This window comes from Vicugna pacos, chromosome X (assembly GCF_048564905.1).
Source record: "Vicugna pacos chromosome X, VicPac4, whole genome shotgun sequence".
NCBI classification, from domain to species: domain Eukaryota; kingdom Metazoa; phylum Chordata; class Mammalia; order Artiodactyla; family Camelidae; genus Vicugna; species Vicugna pacos.
In genome coordinates this window covers 42,425,574-42,447,712 of record NC_133023.1, presented here as the reverse complement: position 1 = coordinate 42,447,712, position 22,139 = coordinate 42,425,574, and the positions used below count along the sequence as shown (strand labels likewise).

At 49.0% G+C, this 22,139-nt stretch overlaps 1 protein-coding gene across 7 annotated transcripts in view; it reads left to right on the top strand.

The window, feature by feature from the left end:
* The window catches only part of IQSEC2 (IQ motif and Sec7 domain ArfGEF 2), a 76,101-nt gene that overhangs the window by 29,199 nt on the left and 24,763 nt on the right, over positions 1 to 22,139 (top strand). Inside the window, exon 1 of one of the 7 annotated variants that reach the window (XM_031671101.2) lies at positions 5,623 to 5,739. The exons of the other annotated variants lie outside the window; for them this stretch is intronic. Coding sequence (XP_031526961.2) covers positions 5,714 to 5,739 — 26 coding nt within the window. The 5' untranslated portion in view covers positions 5,623 to 5,713. Of the gene's footprint in view, positions 1 to 5,622; positions 5,740 to 22,139 lie in introns of those variants that run through there. 7 annotated transcript variants of the gene reach the window in all.

The window sequence follows — 22,139 nt, the reverse complement described above, 5'->3', positions numbered from 1 at the left end:
AGGAGGGAGATGTGGGGTCGGGGAAGTTGGATAATTTTCCCAATTGAGGTACCTTTCCAGGAAGCTCACCAGGGGCAAGAAGGGTAAGGGGTCTTCCCTCCCCTTCCCGTTTGCATTCCCCTGCCCCTGCCTGGCCCAGGCCCAGGAAGTGGGTGACCCCTATGCTGGCTGTGTGTCTGGTTGGCACCAAAATAAACTTGCCTTCTCTCTCTTCCCTTCCCCTCCTCTCTGTCCCCTCTGTCCTGGCTTTAATTAGCAGCCCTGGGGATGAGTCACTTGGCAGCTGGGGAGGGAGGCTGCTCAGCGCCCAGTCGAGCCTCGACTCCTGGCCCGAGCCTCGCGGGCAGCACCACTGCGTTCTCAGTGTGGATGCGCTCCTGCAGCCTGGTCGCGCCGCGTCTGTGTGGGTGCGAAGAGTGAAGAGCGCAGGGCCATTGCTGACTGCTGGCAGGCGTCCCTGCGCGGCAGGGTGTCTGCAGAGCAGCATCTCTGGTTGCCGCTGCATTTGTTTCGGTGTCCACTGAATGTCAGTGTGTGTGTGTGAGAGCGTATGTGGCTGTAGCACATATCTGTGGTCGCAAGCATCAGGAAACGAGGGAGCATCTGGGTGAACAAACACAAACGCTGTATAATTGCATTCACCCTTCCCTACATAAGAGTTCTTTAGGTGTTTCTGCTTATGCCAGCCCTGCACTTATGTCCCCAATTTTCCCTTGTCTTAGTCTGGGTACATTTTGTTGCAGGGAACAGAAACCCACTCAAATGCGTGGAAGAATAAAGGGTGGGGGGGTTGGAATATTGTCAGGCTACATATCACAGAATCTAAGAGCGGTAAATGATGTATAGCCAGGCCTCACACCAACTGAAAGAGGGATCAAGAAGTTAAGGACCAAGATCGTCTTCTCAAGATTGCTCTCTCCCTCCCTCTCTCTCTTTCTGTCTCTTGCTCGCTCACTCTCGCTCTTGCTCTCTGCATCTCCTGGGCCCGTGCCTTGTCTCTCGCCATCTTTCATGGCTTGCTTGATCCCTGTCATCTCTTTGCCACTGACTCTTCTCTCTGGACTGCCTCCCTCTGCTCTCAGGCAGCCTGATGTGGTCACCAACCTGGAAGCTAAGTGACCTTCCAGCTTTGGGGTCTACCCCATATGACTGCAGCATTTCTGTCCATCCTTTGGTAACACAAGGTGGCAAGGGGCTGTATGTGGGAGTTGATTCTCCTAGAAGTGGGTGAGGGTACAGGGGAAAATTTTTGGTACTTGGTATTTCTTCTGCAGTGACCATAGCTTTTATGTGTTCACAAGTGAGGTCAGAGCCTGGGGAACAGTCCGCTCAGAGGCCCATGATTTGTAAGCTTACTCGTTTATCAAAGTTTTGGTTCCTACTCAAATGCACTTCGACCTTTGCTCACTGTGCTTTCAGGTTCCATGCTCTTGCATCAAAACGCCCTGTTGTATCTAAAAATTTCCCCTTATTTTGTGCCAAAACAGCTTTTAAGTGCGCAGTGAATATTACCATTGCTCCCAGTGTGCAGTGATTTTCAGAGCCTCAGAACCACAGGCATAATGCTCCTCATGGTACAGCTGCTAACCAAGTTCTTGGTTGTTTCAGGAACTTTCACATTTTTTGAGTGTCATGACTGAATTTATAGTTATCTGCAGTATATAATTACAAACACACATTATCAATATGATCAGCTTGACGCTTGAGCTTACTTTTCCATTAATACAAACCCTGCAGTTTTTACATTAATTAAAGAGGGAATTAATGACCGCTTAGACAAGTTTTCACCTATGAGTAAAGAGATTGGAACCAGCTGTGCGTGTAATGACTGTTCTCCAGATGCAGGGGCAAGGCCCATGGCTCTGACCTTGGCCCTGGCCTCACATCCTCTGGCTGAGACTGGAAGCTGCCCCCCATCTCCTTGGGGACCTCCAACTTCTGGCCTGGCACATAACAGGTGCTGTTGTGATTTTTTTAATAAAATGATTGTTTTCATATTATTGTTCAAGTCATCTTCCACATATAGATGGTAAGCCTGAGTAGGAGAGATCCTGCCAGGCTCAAGGCAGAACCTCCTTCAACTCCTTCAAGTAATAATGGCTTTGATTCAAAAAATGTGTGCTGTGTCTCAGGCACTGTCGGGGAGCATTGGACACACATTATCTTGAATCCTCCTGGTGGCTCTGCCAGGTAGGGGTGATTGTATCCACTTTACAGATGAGGAAACGGAAACCTAGAGAGGTAAAGTGACTTGCCTGAGGTCATCCGTCCATCCATCCATCCATCCATCCACCCACCCATCCATCCATCCATCCATTGAGACATTTGTTCACTCCAGGGTGATTTCTTGAGCACCTACTATGTGCCAGACACTGGGCTAAATGAAATGTGGTTGATACAATGATGAATGAGTTTCCTGCTCCGAGGAAACTCACCGTCAGTTAGGAAAACAGATAAGGAAACAGACAATTACACGGGAAGTGTAGGCTGCTGTGGGAGCATCTCAGAAATGTACCCAGTCCAGCCTGAGGGTCAGGGAGTCTTCTCCAAGCTTACGTCTAAGCTGAGACTTAGAGGATGAATAGAATTTAGCCTGGTAAGGGGTGGGGGTAGGGTGAGGTGAAGTGGAGAATGTTGTGGGCAAAGCAAGAAAATGTGTGCTGGGGCTGTGGGAGCAGTGTTTGGTACCTGCATTCGTGAACAACTATAGCTGTGTCTGCAGTGGGATGGGGCTATCATGAGGAATAATCTGGAAAGGGGGCAGAAGGTAAATTGGGAGGCTAGGACCAGGACCCTGGTCAGTTAGGCCCAGAACTGAGGCACTACAGGACCCAGGAACAGAGTTTCCATGCTTCTACACCTGCCTGATCCCAGAGCCAGCCTGGGTCAGCCTGGCCAGTGGTGGGCTGGGATTCCAGTGGTCACAGTGCCCTCTAGTGTCCATCAGCCCATCTTGCAGCCTCCACCTCTGTGGATTGTCTGTCTCCCAACACCTGCTAACTTGTGTGACTATGTGCCCTGTGCCAGAATTCTGGGGACACTGGGATGACTAAGGCACAGCTCCTGTCCCTACCGAGCCCCTAGCCCAGAAGAGGCAACAGCATGCGAACAGACAGTGCTGAGAGAAGCTTGAGGGGTTGGGGAAAGGGCACAGGGGAGGGATCGGGCAGGTTCCCAGAGGGCACAACCTCTGAGCAGACTTGTGAGCAACAAGGAGGAGCTAGTGAGGTGGGGAGGTGGCAGTGGGGCAGGGTGGTGGAAAAGGGCCTTTTGAGCAGAGGCAAATTTGAGGGCAGAAAGCAGAGTGTGGCAGAGAATCGCAGGCACTTCCATCTCGGGGGAGCACAGATTGAAGATGGGGAGGAAGGCTGAGACCAGTTCGAGGTGAGGCAAGGGGCAGTGCACAGAAGGTCCTAGGATGCCTGACACTAGCTCATGGTAGCCATTTGCTGACTGGAATCATATAACGAGCGTCCTTTCGGGATCACAAACCCAGCTGAGCATCTGATGAAAGCAGTGTTCTCCCTGGAAATGCTCTCTTACTAATATTTTTCATGCAACTTCAGGGGCTTCAGAGACACTTCCCACCCCAGGCCCATCCATGAACCACAGGCTTCCAAATTCCTCTTAAGATAAATACCTGAATCCTTATCAGGGCCTCTGAGGCTCTGCGTGATTGGACCCCTGCCTACATCCCCCATCTCGCCTGTCTCCCCTTTGCTTTTTCCACTCAGCCACGTTGGCCTCCTTGCAGTTCCTGGAAATACCACCTCAGGTCCTTTGCGCGAGTTGTTCCCTCTGCTTGGAACACTCTCCCCCTGCTCCTTCTACTCTTTGCCCAGCTTGATTCCATTAGCAATTAAATAATGTCTGTCTCCTCTCTCTTGGATATGAGCTCCATGAGATCAGGACACTGACTCCCCTTAGTCACTGCTGTATCTGGCCCCCAGCTCAGGGCTTGGTTCACAGGATCTGTTGAATATGTGAACAAAGGCCTGCCCTGTGGCTGGGTTAAGCTCCTCACCCCTAACTCCTTCTTCCTTTCAACCCCTCGGGGGTTATCGCATGAGTCTACCTAACAGGTTCAGATATGTATGAATTCCAAGAGTGGCTCAGATGAAGAGATATCTTCCTAGAAATCTTCCCCTGCCTGAAACAAACAGGCTTCCAAGGAGCCTCCCTGCCTCCCCGGGAGAAGGCTCATACCTTCTCAGGCTCAAGCTGAGACTCTCCAGCATGTGCATAATTCCTCTCTCACTGAAACCTCACAAGAATCTGTGAAGTAGGATGTTGCCGCTCATCTTTTGCTGAAGAACAAGCTGGGCCTCCGAGGCGTCACCCAACTGAAAAGTGGTAGAGCTCTGACTTGTACCCGGCTCTGCCAGACACCAAAATGTTATTAGCTCTTTGTCTCACCAGAGAGGGGAAGGGGCTTGCCCAAGGTCACACAGCATCCACCTTAGAACCAGGACTTGAATTTCTGTCTCTTATCTCCTACCAGGCTGTGGGCCAACTTTTCGGTGGTCCGGAGGGCCTATCTCTCCCAGCAGCTTTGGCTTTCTTGAGAGGAACCAGCTGCCCCGGCAGGGAGGCAGGAAGGCAGGAAGGCTGGCCTGTTGCCTGTCAGCTCCAATTCCTTCTAAATCACTGGCCCCCTGGCCCCTCCCAGGGCTGCCTTCTGCTCAGAACAGCCAGGAGCCTGGGCTCTAGGGCCGTGAAAGGACAGGAGCACTCTGTGCTGGATCTGGGGTACTCTTCAGGAACCCTGTATCCTTCCCATCTTCCACATCCTCTCTTTTCTCCAACCCCCCACATAAGGAGGAGAGAGAGATTACTGTGGTAGGTCAGTGGGTAGTCAGGACACCTGGATTCTAGTCCGACCAGTTGTATGAACTTTACTAAGACTTTTTCCCTCTCCAGGCCTCAGTTTCCTCCTGTGTAAAATCAGATGAGGCAATTTCCTTAGAAGAACAGCCTCTTGATTGTGGATGGCATTTCTTCTGATTTGTGCTTTTCTCTTCAGGGAGTATTTCTCTTAGCCAGTCCCGAAAACAATGCAGGAGAGAGCGAGAGCTTATTGTGATGGTCAAGAATATTGGCTGGGGCATCGTCTTGATTTCCCCAAATGGGCGATTTGCATTTGACTTGGTCCGGAACATGCCAGCATAACCACCCAACAGAGTCTCTTTGACTGTGTGGAAGATGAGAATGTTTGTGCAAAGCATCTATGGAAAGGTTTCTGTATTCAGAGGCAAAGTATGACCAAGGGGACAGATTCCAGATTTGGGAATGGCCAAACCAAGTCCTGATGTTGGAGTTCTGCCACTTAACTAGCTCTATTACCTGTGCCAAGTTACTTAATGTTTCTCTGTCTCAATTTTCTCTTCGGGAGAATAGGGCTAGTGACACACACTTGACAGGATGCTTGGGGGAGAATCCCACAGAGGTGCACGGAATGAGCCCAGCCTGAGGTTTGGCCCAGAGGCCTCACTTTGAGCTCTCAAAGCTGCTTCCTCTTACTAGGAGTTCCCAGCCCTCTTGAGGGAGCAGGGAAGGAGCAAAGTTTCCAGTTGCAGCCTGGCCTATAGCCCAGCAGGCCTGGCCACGCCTCCTTGGTTCCTCCTTCTAGGGAAGGGCTGGGGAGGAGGGGGTGGTGACACGGTGGAGGCACCGCCCTGGCCAGGGGGCCTGCCCTCGGGACAGGTCCAGACCCATGGAGCCCCCCGGGAGGAGCAGCAGGTAGGAACCTGGCCCCCCCGCCCCCAACCCTGCAGCCTGATCCCCCTCCCTTCCTGCCCAGGCCTGGACCTGGTCCCTGGGCTGCTGATTCAGCAGCCTCCTGGCTTCCTGATTCCTGGCTCCCCTCTTGGACTCTTGGAGGCCTTTGGCTTGGAGGACGGAGCCAGCTCGAGTGGGTGAGCCCACGGGCATCTGGGTGCCCAGCTCTGCGAGGACCCTGGAGCCCTGAGCATTGCAGTCTGGGGCCCACCAGGGGCGTGATTGGTGGCTGCCCTGGCATGCTAGCCTGGCACTGCAGGGCTGCCCGCAGCAGCTGAGATTCTTTGATACCAACATTCCAGCAGTCTGAGGGTCTCCAGAGTCTCAGGTGTAATGAGTCAATGACTTGAGCCTGTGACTGGCACCTAGATGGCACTTGAGAAACAGTCGTTCTGATGATGACGGTTATTCCGGAGTCTCTGATAAGGAAGAGTATCAGAGTCCAGGAGTCTCTGTAAGGTTCTTAAGATGCAGGCATCCTCCAATTGGCAGTGAGGGAGATAGTGGGCAGCTGGCCTGGCCTGCAGCCACCTCTCCTGCCCTTTACTCGGGCTCTTGAGTGGCCAGGCCCTGACCACAACCTGCCTTCAGGGGCTCGTGGGGGACAGGGGCTGGCTGACCTGGCACTCACTCCCAGCATCTGCCCTGCGCTGGGTAAGGCACGGACTGGGCCCTCAGCCTCGGCTACCCTGCTGTCTCTCCTCCCCCTTCCCACTCTCTGGACTTTAATCACGGGAAGCAGGAGGCAGAGGGGCCTTTGGACCCTGCACTAGGGATGGGGGCACAGCGCTGGGGGGCGGAGCCTGGGCCCGGCCCCAGGCTGGGGGCGCAGCACTGGTCTTGGAAGCCAAGAACCACCCCTTCCTAGGGCTCGCTGGGCCCCACCCGCCCACTCAGCCCCGAGTCCCATCCTGTCACCAATACCACTGAGACCTTGTCAGCTCTCCTCCGCCCTCGCCTCTCCTCTCCTCGGCTCTGGCACTCTCTGCCTCTCCCCGTCTTCTCTCTGTGTCTTTTGTCTTGCCCTTTCTCTGTCTTCCTCTTTCTCTGTCTTTCTCCTTTTCTGTCGCACCCTTTCCTTGTCTCTTTCGGTTTCTCTCTGTCTCCCTCCCTCTCGTCCCCGCAGTGTCTCCTGCAACCCCCACTCCAGCCTGGGTTCTTTCCCATCTTTGGACCCGGAGCCTCTCTCTTCCCCATCCTTCCCTCCCTTCTTATGAGGGGTCTTCACTAAGGGGGCCCCCCTCCCCATCCACCTTTTCCCTTTCTCTTTCATCTGTCCTTTTCCCCTCCCCTTTTCCCTACCCGTGTGGCGTCTGGTGTGAGGAGGGCTCCCTTCCCCCTTCCTTACTGTGGTGTCCCAGTGTCTCCGTGGCCAAGGTCCCCACGGAGTCACCTGGAGCACAGGAGGCCCAGCCCAGCTCTTTCGTCTCTGCTGCCCCCTGTTGTCGTTGTGTTCTGTTTGTGGTTCGAGTGCCGTCCTCTCTTTCTTGACTTTGTGGTTTTTTCTTTTTTTCTTCCTTCCTTCCTTCCTTCCTTCCTTCCTTCCTTCCTTCCTTCCTTCCTTCCTTCCTTCTCTTCCTCCTACCCTTCTTCCTTCCCTCCTGCCTCCCACCCCTCCTCTTCCATTCCCTCTCCTCTACCACCCATTCCTCCCAGTCTTCCCCTTTCCCCTACCCCGACTCACTTTCACCTCCTTGTCCCCATTCCCCACCCTGCCTCTCCCCCTCCTTCCCGGTCTCTCTCTCTCTGTCTCTCTTTCTCTCTCTGTCTCTCGCTGTCTCTCAGGTCCACAGCGTCTCATACTCTACACCAGTATTGCTGTCCTACTCAGGTCCTTGACTCCATGAAGCTTACCCCCTCAGGCAGGCTGGCAGAGAGCAGGTAAGAGCTAGACCCACCCCTCTCCCCATCCCTCCCCCCTCCAGACAAATATGACTATCATTGCCAGCCCCTCCCCCATCTCCCTTCAAGCCCCTGGAGTGATTGTGGAATGGGTGTCTGAGCGGGTGAGGAGAGTGACTGGGGGACCAGGCCAGGAGACCAAAGAGGATGTTCACAGTCTGTGTGTAATCTGTCCTTCCTTAAAAATTCTCCTCAAGATACCCTCCCCACCATGCGGGAGTGGTTGGTCCTAGAATATGTAACATTTGAGCTGTTTTGAGGGATGAGTAAGGGTTTGCCAGTTGGAGAGGATAAGGAAGGGTGTTCAGGCCAAGGGAACAATCTGCCTGCACTTTTGGAGAACAAGATTCTTTCCAAGATAATTTGAAAACACATTTTACGTTTTCTGATTATAATGCAATAAAATGAAATAATATTAACAGCCACAGCAAAAAGGCTAGGCCCATTTGAGAATTTAAAAATGCTTGTGTTAAGGAGGAAATAAGAATGGAATTTATGGACTATCTAGAATTAATGTCAATGAGAATATTATGGATCAAAACCTATAGGTTGTGACCATGGGGGTTCCCAGAGGAAAGCGTGTAGTCTAAATGCTTTTATTAGAGAACAAGACAGTTGAAATTAAATGACCTACTTATTCCACTCAAGGATCTAGAAAAAGAACAACCACAAGAAAGCAGAATCAAGGAATTACTATAGACAAACCCAGAGCAAAATGAGATACAAAGCAAAAGGTTTGATAAACTAAGAGGTGGTTTTTGAAAAGACCAGTAAACTAGACAGGACATCCTCTGGCAGATATGACTGAGAAAAAAAACAAGAAAACATAAATAAAATAAGGCATGATGAAAGGGGTTTAACCACAGATTCTGAGGATATGAAAAAATCCTAAGAAAATGCTTTGTATAATTTTATACCAATAAATGTGAAAATCTAGGTGAAATGAGTAGTTTTCTAGGAAAATATAAATTACCCAAATCACTTAAGGAGTAGCAGAAAACCTCAATAGAATAGGACAATGTAGAAAAAATGTAAAAGATGGTCAAAATTTTCTCCTCAGAAATGATACCAGGCCCAGTTGGTATTATGGAAGCCAATCTTGAAAGATCAGATAATAGGGAAAGAAGGACAGCTTTCTAGTTCATTTCAGAAGGCTGGTATAATTGGACAGGTTTAGGCTGAAAAAAAAGAAAGGTATAGCCTAATCTCACGTATTAATAGAGCAACACATATTTTAAATTACAGATTCTCTGTCTGAATCCATCAGTATCTTAAAAGAAATCTATATCATGACAAATGAAGGTTTGTCCCAGGAGTGCAGGGATTGTTCAAGCTTAGGAAAGCTGTGACTAATTGATTACACTAATAGTTATACGATCTTTTCTTTTTAATCTAGCTCTATAAATGCTGAAAAATAATTTTATAAAATCACACATCCTTTCTTGATTTAAAAACCCTTAGTAAGTGCCTTAGTTAGCTCTTGCTGCATTGGAGTAACTTGTTAAACAGCAACAGGTAACTAGTACAGTAAGCTAGAAAGGAAAACTTCCTTAACTTGGTAAAGAGTTTTTATCAGAAACCAAAGACAACAATGAAGTGCTAGATAAATTTCCATTAAATTCAGGAACAAAACAAGGATATCTGCTATCACTGTCACTAACCAACATCTTTCTGGAAGTTTTAACCAATGGGATTCAAAAAAGAAATAAATGGTATAAACGTGAGAAAGAGTCAGAATTAGCATTATTTGAAAATGATATGGTTGTCTACTCTCATTTACAAAGAGAGTAAATGGAAGAATTATTAGAATTAATGAGAAAATTCAGTGAGATGGGTAGATACAAGATAAATATACACCCAAACCATTAGCTTCTTTGAATACCATTAAGAATTAATTAGAAGACATAATAAAAAAAAGATTCCATTCACATTAGCAAAAAATAAAATACAATTCTAATTTACAAGAAATCTAAAATACTTTTCTGTAGAAAACTATAAAATAACCCTCAAAGGCTATAAGAAGACTGAATAAATCCAGAGTCATATCCTATTCTTGGATGGGAAGAATTCAGTATGATTTAGAATGACATTTTTTCCCCCAGTTTGATCAAAAGGTTCAATGTATTTCTCATTAAGATTTCAGTGGTATTTTCTTTGGGAATTGGGCAATTGGATTTTAAAGTTCATTTGGAAAAGTAAAGCCCATAAATTACTAAGAAAATTTTGAAAACAAGGAACAATGAAGGAGGACTTGCCTTATTAGATACAAAAACTTACCATAAAGCTGCAGAAATTACAAATAATATATCATCGCAGAAATAGAGGAATACATAAATGGAACATAATAGAGAATTTAGAAACAAACCCATATATTCATATAGAAATTTAATTTATGACAAGGAATACATTTCAAATCAGTGGAGTATCAGTATATAGGATGGGACTATTAGCTACCATTTGGGAAAAAATTAAGTTAAATCTCTGCCTCATACAAAAACGAAGTTTAAAAAATAAAGCTATAAAAGTACCAGAGGAAAATCTAGAATATTTTTATAACTGGGTGGAGAAGCCTTTCTGAGCACGACTTAAAAACTCAGGAGCCATAAAGAGCAATCATTTCAACTATATTAAAGTGAGGAACTGTGTAGAGAAAGCGACTGTATACAAAGTTAAAACAGACAAGGGGAAAGTATTTGCTATATAGACATCAGGCAAAGGTTAATATCTCTTTCTATATCTATAGCATCTCCTAGAAATCAGTAAGAAAAAGGTGCACAACCCACTTAAAATGAAGAAATAACATGATTTGACAATTCAGAGAAGTAGACGCGTAGCTAATGAGTGAGAAAGGATGGTGAAGCTTACAAATAGCTAAAGCAATGTAACTAAAGCAACAATGAAGTACTAATTTTAAAGTACCCAAATTTAAAAGATTGAAAGGATTGTAAGCAAAATGGAACCTCTTATATCCCTTGATTAGAGTGCAAATTGGAAAATGGGACCAATTTGTTAGCTGCCGCCAGAATCTTCGATGTGTGTATACTTCCAAGCTGAGAACTATGTCTTGGAGCTAGGTTTCTCTAGAGTTTTTACTACTAGATAGACCCCAATTTGGCCAGCCAGAGGCCTGTTCTAAAACATTTCAACTGCAAACATAAGCTAGATTGTGCAACTCTTTATCACATGCCCTTGTAGGATAGCATTCTCCACCAACTCTTAATGAAAAGCTTGCATGGTGTATGCTTCTCTAATAAAGACAGGATTATATGAGAAGGAATAATCTTGCTTTTTAGCCAATCTGTTAAAATGTTACACAGCTGGGGAAAGAACATTTACCTGCATTTTAAACAAAATGTGCATTCCTTTGCCCAGCAATTCCACTTTTAGGAATCTTTCCTTCAGAACTACTTTCAGACATGTGCAGAGATGTTCACTGCATGTGCAGAGATGTTCACTGCAGCATTGTTTATAATAATGAACGATTAAAACAACCTCCACGTCCATCAGTAGGGAACAGCTTTTCCTTCATGATCTGCCCATACTATGGATTACTCTGTAGCAGATCAAAAGAAAAAGATATATTTCTATATACTGGCATGAAAAGATCTCCAAGACTTATTGTCATATTAAAAAAACAAATTTTAGAACAGGGTTTATAGTATGTTCCCATTTTTGTAATGAAAAGAAAAACCCCCATAACAACAAGGAAAACATATTGTACGTACTCTGTCACAGTTTTCAGATTACTGGCCTTTTTTCTTGGTCCTGTTTCCTTGCTTTTATAACTCGTTTCCCTCCTCCGCTATACCTTTTTTCCAATATCCACCTGTTCAGATGTTGCTTTTCCTTTTAATAACTAGTTCAAATACCACCTCATTTATTTAGTAAGCATTTGTCCTGCCTGCTCCCAGTTAGACCTTATGCTGAATATTGGTGGGATATGGAATGAACCATATCTGGTCCTACAGTCAGGGAGCTCAAGTCTGGAAGGGAGAGAGACACATAGACAATGACAGCATGGTGTGGTTTGGGATGGAACAGAAGTAGGTTCAGAGGGCTGCCAGAGGAGGAGTACCTAACCCCATCTGTCCCCTACAGGGGGGAACATGTACCCTGAGTCTTGAGATAGTAAGAGCTTTCCTTTATCCCCAAACCCTGCCGGAAATAGTTACCCACTTTTGGCTCTTCCAAGCAGGATGACCTATTAGGGGAAGACGACTTGAGTCAGCCCCTTTATTCAAGTCCAAGTCTGGCTACTCACCAGCTCTTGACTTTCAGCAAGCCTCTGAGCCTCTATTTCCTCATCTGTGTAATGAGGATAACACCTGTTTACCTCTCAGGGCTGATTTTAGGATTGGAGGTAATACATGTAAAAGTCCTGGGTGACTATCAACTCTTGAAAGCAGGGACTACCCATGTCTTGTTTTCCTCATAGCTAGTGTGTAGCACTGGATTGGATTGGATCTGAAAGCTGTACGTGTCAGGCTGGTTCTGCAACAAAGGATGGTGGGGCTTTGGGATGAGGAAGCTGAGAATAGTATATGGGGTAGAGGGGATTGAACCATAAGTAGAGAGAACCAGATTCTTGGTCTTGGCATGAAGGTGACATAGGAGAGAAAATAAAAGTAGGTGGCCCTGGGAAATGTAGCCCAGGCAGGGCATTCTGGCCCTGGTTCTTGGTCCTTTTCTGCTACTGATGCCACCTCCCAATCTCACAGTCCAGGGCAGGGAAGCGTGGTGGACCAATACTTGTGTTGGGGCCAACGTGTCTCAGTTTCAATCCCACCTCTGTCACCCACTAGCTGGGTGACCTTAAATAACTCACTTAGCATCTCTGAACCTAGTTCCTAAAAAGAACACAATATCACCAACATCATGGGGTTTCTTTATTGAGGAGTAGGAGAGATCATAAATAGAATTCACCTTGTTGAGTGCCTGGCCCATAATGAGTACTCTGAAAAGGGTAGCTATGATTAGTTTTCATTTCAGGAGACACTGACTGAGTTGTGCTGTGGCCAGGGCCTATGTTGGGTAATGATTCTTGCCTTCCACAAGTTCCCAGTCAGTTGGGGAGACCGAGGGGGGCTATGACAGAGGAGGGCACAGGGAACTTTTGAAGCCCAATGGAAGGGATCTTGTCTCACCTAGGGCTGGTGCAGGTCAACTCAACCTAAGAGCTGAATCTTAAAGGATGAGTACTGGGTAGCCAGGGACAGAAGGGCAAAATGTGGAAGAACGTTTCAGGCAGAAGGAACAGCATATGCAAAAAAATCTGGATATCAGTGGGTAGGGCCAGAAGTTAAGAGCCTGGGTTGCATGGGTCCCAGATGGCTTCAGGTGGTCCATGAACCTCCCGAAATTGAATGCAAAATGTTGTGTGAGTATACCTGTGTGCATTTTCTGCTGGGGAGATGGTCCATGGCTTGCATTAAATGCGTAAGCAGTCTTGTGTTCCTCTAAAAATGGTTAAGGACCAACGTTGTTGGTGACGAAGTATCCTGTGAATGGATTCTAAATAGGAGAGAAATTTGGTAAAAATGTATGTTTCATAAATATCACATTAGCAGTCAGTATGAAAAATGGATTGTCTGCATGGAGGCCAGCTGGAAGGCCCAAACTGGAGTATTGGCATGGGAGAAATGGATTTGAGCAGGGCTCCTGTGTTGCATTACTCCAGTGGGCCCCACTCACAAAGAAACATTTTAATTTCAGATTATAGAATTGAAATCCTTTGAGAGTTATTAATGAGCTAGACCCAAAAGAAGGTGAGAGAAAGGGTGGAGGCAAGGATGAGTCGGTGTCAGCAGAAGGCCAGGGGGACACGATCCTGAGTAACAGTGCAGGAGGAAAAGGGAACCTCTGTGAATATTCACCTCACACCCAAAGTCCTTGGTCTCAGGTGCAATCACTAACTTCCATCCTACTCCTGGTTCTCGGAGATCCTGAGTGACACGGGAGACACTTCTCTACAGATTTTGGAGAGGAATTACTTCTGGTTTGTGAGTCAGGTACTTTTCTGAAGAAAGTAGTGTTTGACCCAGTCGTCTGAGGTCCATAAAGATTTTGAGAGGTGGAGATGGGAGAGAGGCTCTGAGAGTGTACACGAAGGCCTGGAGCTGAGAGATGGTGAGACTAAACTTAGCTGGAGGGTGCAGAAGTTAGACATGCCTCAAACAGCTGTCTGGGGAGCCCGGGCTGCTGCTGCTGCTGCTTTTTGTGGCAGGCAACTTCTTTCTTGTGGTAGGCAGCTGGAGAGCCAGGAGCAGTTCTTGAGGAGGGAAAGTGACATGATCAAATTAGCATTTTAGAAGAAAGGGAGATGAGGGAGGAGGCTGTTGCAGTGGTCCAGGAGAGGTAAGCTAAGGTACTGGCCATGGGGATAGAGCAGAGGAGGTGGATTTGAGAGGTGATTGGGGGAGCAAGAGAGGACTGGAGTCAGAGACTGAATAGATAATGGAGGTTGGGGTGAGGGGCAGGTGGAGATGACCGATGTGGGGAGTTCACATGTTCAGGCCAGGCAATGGATTCATTCATTCAACAAGCATTTACTGAGTGCTAGACACTGTGCTGAGCATTAGGGATATAACACTGAACAAAACAGATGCCTGTCCTGATGGAGCTTATGGTGGGTGAGATAGATAAATAAACAACTAAATATATAGAATGTCTGGTGCCACACCTATCTGGGGGATGAGTTCTAGCTAGTGCAAAGGCCCTGAGGCAAGCATGTGCTTGTTACGTTTGAGGGACAGGCAGGGAGACCAGCATGACTGGAGAAAGAGCGAGCAATGGGCGAGAAGAGTAGACGATGAGTTAGCGGGGCCAGATCATGTGTAGCCTTTTAGAGCTCGTTAGGGAAGAGAATCAGCAGGATTTGGTGACTGACTTGCTAAGGGAGCAGGAAGAATGTAGGGTGCCTCCCAGGTGTGTTTTGGGCTTGGGCCACTGTGTGAGGATGCCTTTCACCAAGGTGGGAAATGCAGGACAGGCTTGCAGTGGTAAGATGCTGAGTTAGAGGTCCCTATGAGTTCTGAGGCCCCTCAGGGCCATCTTAGTGGAGCATCCGGCAAGCATTAGTCTTGATGGGTCTGGGACCAGGAGGGAGATCCATGCTAGAGAGAGAGAGAGAGAGATATGGGGGTCCTCAGCCATCCTTGAAGTTATGAAATGGAATGAGATCACTGACAGAGTGTGGCATGAAAGAGAAGAGGACCAGAGCAGAACTGGGGAAGAGGAACCAACACATAAGGAATGGAGAGAGGAAGAGGAGCTGGGGGTGGTCCGAGATGTAGGAGGAAAACCAGCAGGGAGTGGGCTCACGGAAGCAGAGGCAGGAAAGAGCCGGCTGTGCACAGCGGGGGGGGGCTTGTTAAGAGTGGCAAAATGTTACAGCTGAGGGAAGTAAGATGAGGGTGGAAGAAAGTCGATTGGCTTTAACCAGTGGGAGGTCCTGGGCGACCTTACTAAGAACAGTTTTCTGTGGCACGGTGGGCGCCTGAGGCAGATTGCAGTGGGTTGCAGAGCCCGTGGGAGGTACTGAAGTGGAGATGGCCAGTGTAGACGAATTTCTCAAGAAGCTTAGTTGTGAAGAGAAGAGAGGGACAGTGATTGCTAGAGGGAGATGTGGGGGCAGAGAGAGGGTTTTTATTCCCAGATGGGAGAGACTTGAGCTTCTATAAATGTTGGTGGGAAGCAGGCAACCAAGAGGGAGAGGTTGAAATACTGGAGGGAGAGGGGATGATTGTTATGGAGGAGGTAGCAGGGGTAGGCTCCACAGCCTGGGTGGAGGGACTGGCCTTAAATAGTACAGGGGCCCTCTCTTTCTCACAGGGAGGGAAAGCAGAGGTAGTGGTGGCAGGGGGAGTACAAGGGCGCTGAAAGGGTTGGTGAAAGAAAGGCTTCGGGAAAGTTCCAAGCAACAAATGGAGATCTCTGACCAAGGGCATGGATGTTGGAGCTAGGAGGAAGCAAAGAATACTACTGGTTGGAAGTCAGGGAGGACTTCCTGCAGGAAGCAGCATTTTAGCTGGGTCATGAAATTCAGGCAGGATTTCAACAGGCAGAGATCTGTGCAGAAGACAGAAACAGTCAGCAAAGACATAGAGGCATGAACAGGCTGGATGTGCCAATGGAGTAACGAACAAGCGAGTTTGATGAAGGCTGGACAGGAGTGAGCGAGATGACATTGATGCCACTGATACTGACAGGAACAATCATAGTTACCATGTATGAAGCACCAGACCTACCTTGTGGCAGGTGCTTTACATACCTGAATCCATTTAATCCCACCACACCCTGCAGAATAGGTATTTCCTCATTTTGCAGATAAGAAAAATAAATCCTTGAGAGGTGAAGAAACGGACCCAAGATCCCCCAGCTAGTAGATAGTGGGGTATTTCAGCCCAAGTCCATCTGACTCTAAAGCCCATGCTTTTCCACCTGACAGGAAAGGCCAGGTGAGGACATATGGTGGGGGAGCCTTGAATGCCAAGTTGAGGAATGTGAACTTTATCCAGGAAGCAATGGGGAGCCAAGGTGGGTGTCTGAGCAGAAGAGAGTCACACTCAAAAGTGGGCTTTAGGAAGGCTAATGTGGTCCAGGAGGGTAGGGAGAAGCCAGGAGGTGACTGCAGTGTCAGAGTGAGGGGTAGCAGAGGCCTGGCCTGGATATGAGGGGAGTGAGCAAGGGCACTGGAAGATCATTTATTTCTCAAGACAGCCTTGAGAGGTATGGAGTTTCCTTCTCCTTTTATAGATGAGGAATGGGAGACTCAGGAAGGAGGAGCTCCTTGCCCAGGAGTTGACCCCTGGCTCACGTGGTTTTGCTGACTCAGTGACTCTGTGGAACACTGTGTCAGAGGGAGCTCTGAGTATGAGGAGGGTGTGCACGTGCGTGCTTGCGTGTGTGTGCTTGTCTGGGTGTCAGATGGACAGCAGTGCCTTCCCTGCCTGTCTTCTTTCCTTCCCATGTCTTCCCAATCCTGTAAGTATCCTGGATTCCATACTTACTGCCTCCCCTGAACCCAGGGGTCTGGGAGTGGGGTAATACTGTTTCATTGGCTATCCCCAGAAGACCAGCCTTCTCACTCCCAAGACACCTGGTCCCGCCCCAGCCCTCCTGCCTGTCCATCCACCCCATGAAACTGTAGTCCAGCTCGTGACTGCCATGTGCAGACCAGCGCCTGGTACTGCGCCACAGGACCCTAGGAATAGGTGCTTGTTCCTGCAGTGACTCCTCCCTGCTGCTCGTGGAGCTTCTGTGTGGGTGCCAGTGGTCACCTTGGTAATTCGATTCAGTTCCTGAGCAGTTAACAACCACCACCATGTTCCCACCGCTCTTGTTTGCTGGGCACTTGACATGTGTTCCAGTCCTTGCAACAATTCTGTGGGGCTGGCATCATGAGCCCCATTTTTATAGATGAAGAAACCCAGGCTCCAACAAGGGCATTCGCCTGCCTGGGGCACTTGCAGAGCTGGCGTTGGAACCTAGGTCTGTTTGCTTCCAAAGCTGTGGGCTTTCCAGACTCCATTTCTAAGCATCTCCTATTTTCCCCATGCTGAAGCCTTTAGGAAATAGAAATCTTTGTCCTTCAAGGCCAAGGTGGATTTCTAGAGATAGTGCCAAGTTCACCCAAAGGACCTGCTGGCATGAGTCTGAGACTTGGAGCTCCAAGAACTCTGGATTTAGATCCTGACTCTGCTGCTCACCCAGCCATGTGACCTTGGGCAGGTATCTGACCTCTTCGGGCTCCGATTCCCTCATCTCTAAAATACTGTAGAGTCGTTGCAGGGGTTCAATGAGATGATGCCTGCAAATTGCTGGCACAGAGCTGGTTGCTACTATTTATATTAAAATGAAGGTTGGGCACCTGTCAGGTCAGAAATGGAGTTTACATACTCTGTGCATAACCTTCAGACTGAGCCCAGCCTGAGTGTGGGGGAGGGCCACTCCAGGAGGGAACTAGCAACAGCCTCTTCAGAGACTGACATGGGTGTGGCCCCAGAGAATCCATCCGCACTGGCCTCCCCAGTCCTACCCCAATCCTAGCCCCACCTCCCTGGTTCCAGCCCTTCATGTATCTCCCCTGCTCTGCAAACTAATGCCTCTGCCTCTCTCTGTCACCCGCCGCCTGTGGCCTCTACCCTGCCCTCCCTGGCCCCAGGGAAGAGGAGGAGGAGGAGGAGACTGAGGAAGAGGAAGAGGAAGACGCTCATCAGTTCTGCTGTCCGGCCTCCGAGTGCAGTAGTCCCTCCTCTCGGTAACTGAGAGGACCAGGGTCATTTTCTATGCAGAAGCAAAAGCCTTAACCAGCCCCCGCCCCCCTCCCCTGCCCCCGCGATCCCCCGTGGGACCCCTTCCCTGCTTCAGGAATCAATTGGGAAGCATCGTGCCCCTTCCTCCCCCACCTCTTTCTTGGAATTCCCATCCCCACTGCTGTCTCCCCCGGACTCCAGCCCCTGAATTTTTAAGGCTGGAGCCCTAGGTCTGACTAAAACGTGGGAGCAGCAGAGCTTGGAGCTTGGAGCTTGGAACCTGGACCCTCCTGTACCCGCACCCCACTTCCCAGGCACCCTGGAGCCTGCCACTCCTGGAGAGGTCTCCAAATGACATCCCAAGGACCTACCTCTGTCCTCTGTGAGCACAAACAGAGATGCAGGGTGCCTAGGGCTTAGAGGACCAGACGGGGGCGGGACCCAGCCTGCTCATTCCCCTCGCTGTGGCCACTGCTACCATCTCTCCCACTGCTTGAAGGCCTCGTCCCATGCCCCCTGCCACTCCCATAGCGCTCTGTAAATATGCTCAGGAGGAAAAGGCCTTTCAGAGTGCAAGTCGCTGTGTACAAAAGAATTTCCATCAATAAAAGCTGATCTCTTCTCTCTGTCTGATGTATGTTCCACCCCACCCCACTTCCCTCTCCCCATTCCCACCAGGGCCTCCCCCTCTTTCCTAGCTGGGGCTGGGAACAGAGTAGGGCTTGGTTCCTGGTATTGTCAACACCCAGGAGGCACTCAATCACTGAATGAATGGCATGTCATTCTCACCACGGGCAAGCCTGTCACCTTCTTCAGCCTGAGATGGTGCGCACTGGCCAACTTGAACACGCCGCTTGGCCTCTCTGCTCCCCAGTTTCCCCGAGTATAAAACGAGAAGGGGGGTTGGACCAGAGGCTCTCCAGGGGCTCCCCCAGCTCTGACATTCTCTGACTCTGAGATGGTACAATTTTCAGAAACTGTGATTCCACGAATTTAAGATACAATAATTCAGTGACACGTTCCATCCAATTCTGTGGTTTCTGTCTCTATAGAAATGCTGTGATTTGGGGATTCTCTGATACTGTGGTTTTTAAGATCTCATGATTCTACCATTTAAAAAAAAATCCGATGGTGTGATTTTTAACATTCTGTGCTGTTAAGAGTCCTAGATTCTGTATTTTCAAGGTTCGAATTCTACAACTTTAGGGATCTCTGAATCTGAGGGAAAGCCATCCTCCCCAGATGCAATGACCCTAAGTATTTCTGCACCTGCCAGAAACGGGTTGTAAGATTTCCCAGAGGCTGTCGGCAGGAAGGTGGAAGGTGTCCTCTAATGGGCCATAGGACCCACACCTTCCGTGATGTTCCATGTTGTGTCTGTTAGCAGCAAAGCCAGGAGACTCCCAGGTGGGCTCATACTCCTGCTTTCCTCCTGTGAGCCTTTGGCATTAGACACATCTGAGTTTACCTTCTTTGGGGTTCTGTTGCTTACTCTCTGTATAACCTTGAGCAAATATTTTCTCCTTGAGCTTCATTTTCTTCCTGAGTACAGTGAGAACATATCTGCCTCTAGGGGTTGTCATGAAGATTAGCAAGGAAAAAAAAAAACGCAAGGAGCCCAGCAAAGGGTCTAGTGTTCGGCTGGCAAGTGTGCAGTGATTGGTGGTTCTTGTTTTGATTAAGGCCCAGGTGAGAGTCCCTCCTCTCTTTGTTTCCCCAACCCTTCAGCATCCCCATCACTCCGGAAGTTTTCCGGAGGCTCGCCTCATTCTCCACTCATTACTTAAACTCAGCGACTCACTCATTCATTCAAATTCTCATTTATGTCTCCCCTCTCTCCTTCCCTCTCTGTTCCTCTCTCCTTTACTTCCTCTTCCAGAAGGCATTGCTTTTGCACCTACTATGTGCAAGTCTTCAAGCTAAATACGGTGAGGGACCAAAAGTAAGACAGTGACTGTGTTCTCTATACATTCTCCATCTCCCAGCAGAGATAAGAATTCCTTGGGGCAAGTGGGTAGGGTGTAAAGGGCAGAAATGATTGAGCAGTTATGGTTTCAGTGATGAGCAAAATATGTTCCTGGCCCCAAAAGGAGAGAGATATCAAAATGGGCTGGGCCTAGTGGTGTCCAGGAGGGCTTCCTGGAGGAAGAGAGGCAGGAGTGGAAGGCTGGGAAGGCTTTGAATAGATGATTTGAGAAGGGAGGAGGCATTACAGGGGTCAGGGACAGCATGGACCTCAACTTGGCGGAGAGCTCCAGGGTCACATGCAGGGAAATGGTATGTACAGCGCTGTGTTCAAGCTGGGGGTGTGAGTCTAGGTGATCTGTGACCAAGGAGGGAGAGACCATTCTACCCTTCATCTGATTGGAGAGAGAAGGAGGTGGGTGGCACAGGGGTACAAGTAAAGGTCAGATGACCATCGTGGGAGCCGTGGGGTGTAGATGCCTGTGTCGGCAACTGAATTGGCTGAGAGCCTGTGCTGTGGGAAGGGGAAGGTTTCTATCAGTTGTGTGGGAAGCATGTGTGCCTATGCATACATGTGTGTGTCTGCATGAGGCCAGCAGTTCTCACAAGGGTGAGAGCCTACACACTGTTGTGGATCTGAGGGAATGTGATTGTGTAAGGCTGGCTGTTGAGGGATACCGAGTGTGTAAGTTTGATTGTGTGAGGTAGCGACTTCCTGTGCCTGGCTGTCTCTCTGCTTGTGCCCAGTGGAGATAATCACAAGTCTGGGTGTGAGTGGCTTTTGAGCACCAGAAGCTGTGGCTTTTCTGATGACGCTTGTCAGACAGGATGGCCACACAGACACACATGACTGCCACCTGTGGTCTTAGGGGACCAAGGTGGCTGCTGGGTCCTGGCCTGGGCATAGAGAGGGTCCAGAGAGGTGAATCATTACCAGGCCACTGCCCAGGGGACACAAGAGCAGGGTTGGGAACAGACACTTCAAGAGAGAATCACATTATTAGCTGGTGAGAAGGAAGGTCTGTGATGTGAGTGTGCACAAAACACAAGGGGGTGGGTAGCTGACCCTTTCAAGTTCTGTAGAGGGTGGGAGCTAGTCAGAACCAATGTCCCAGGAGGGCTGGGCTGCTCAGGGCACTGCAAGATGCAGACGAGCTCATCAAGACCAATAAAGGGTATGAGGGGAGGGGAGAGGGAGGACATCCTGGGCAAAAGAAACTAAGGAAGAGCCTGGGTACAGGCGAGGCAATGTGGATCAACTCGCCATGGCCTGAAATGTGCAAGGAACCCACTGCCACCAACATCTAGGGGCTTAAAGGTGCTGGGGAATGGGGTGCAGGGGTGGCAGGCTGGACATATTCAGCCAAAAAGCTACAAGTGGGCCACTGGCCTGGAAGATAGGAAATTCGGGTTCTCATCCTGTGTGGCCCTGAGCAAGTCACATGGACTTTTTGAGCCTTAATTTGGATCTGTGGGATTAGATGGTTCGTAAGGTTCATCCTGGTTCTGCAGATCTACCGTTGGCCAGCCAAAGCCATGAGTCATTGCTCTCAAAGCCAGGCACTTCTTCAATCTAATCTCAGTCTTTCCTGCTTCCTCTTGGGTTGCTTCCTCACTCACACACCCCACAAATATTCACCCAGCATCTGACCTTCTGTGTGCCACTGTGGGAAGGCACGGGGAGCTGGAGGATGCAAGGACTTGACCTTGGAGGGGCTGCCCAGTGCAGGGATGGTGGGTACGAGCATGAGCCACTGGTGATTTGCCTCGTGGCTCCACCACTGCTGAGCTTTGAGATGTTGGGCAAATTTCTTTATCTCTCTGCACCTCAGTTTCCTCGTCTGTGTTATCCTCTTCAGGGAGAACCACCCAGACCTTGCAAAGCTGCTGGGCCTAGCTAAAAGTAGGTCCTCAGTAACTGACAACTATTACTTCTAGGGCTGCAAAGAAGCAAAGCTGGCATTCAAACCCAGATCTGGGCACTCCCAAGCCTATGCTTGCCTACTCAGTACCCAATTAGCCCCTCCGATGGCTTCCTCCTCCCCTGCCAGCCCCTGTGCCAAGCTGGGCTGGCCTCAGGTTTGGAATCTCTGTGGTGCTGGGATTGGGCAGCAGAAACAGCTTGCAGAAGAGCTGTCGGAGGAGAGGGAGGTGACTGGAGTTCCTCCGCCCCTCTGCCCCCACCCCTCGCTGGGTCCGGTCTTCTTGCCCAGTCTTCCTCCAGAGCCCAGTGCCCTTGGC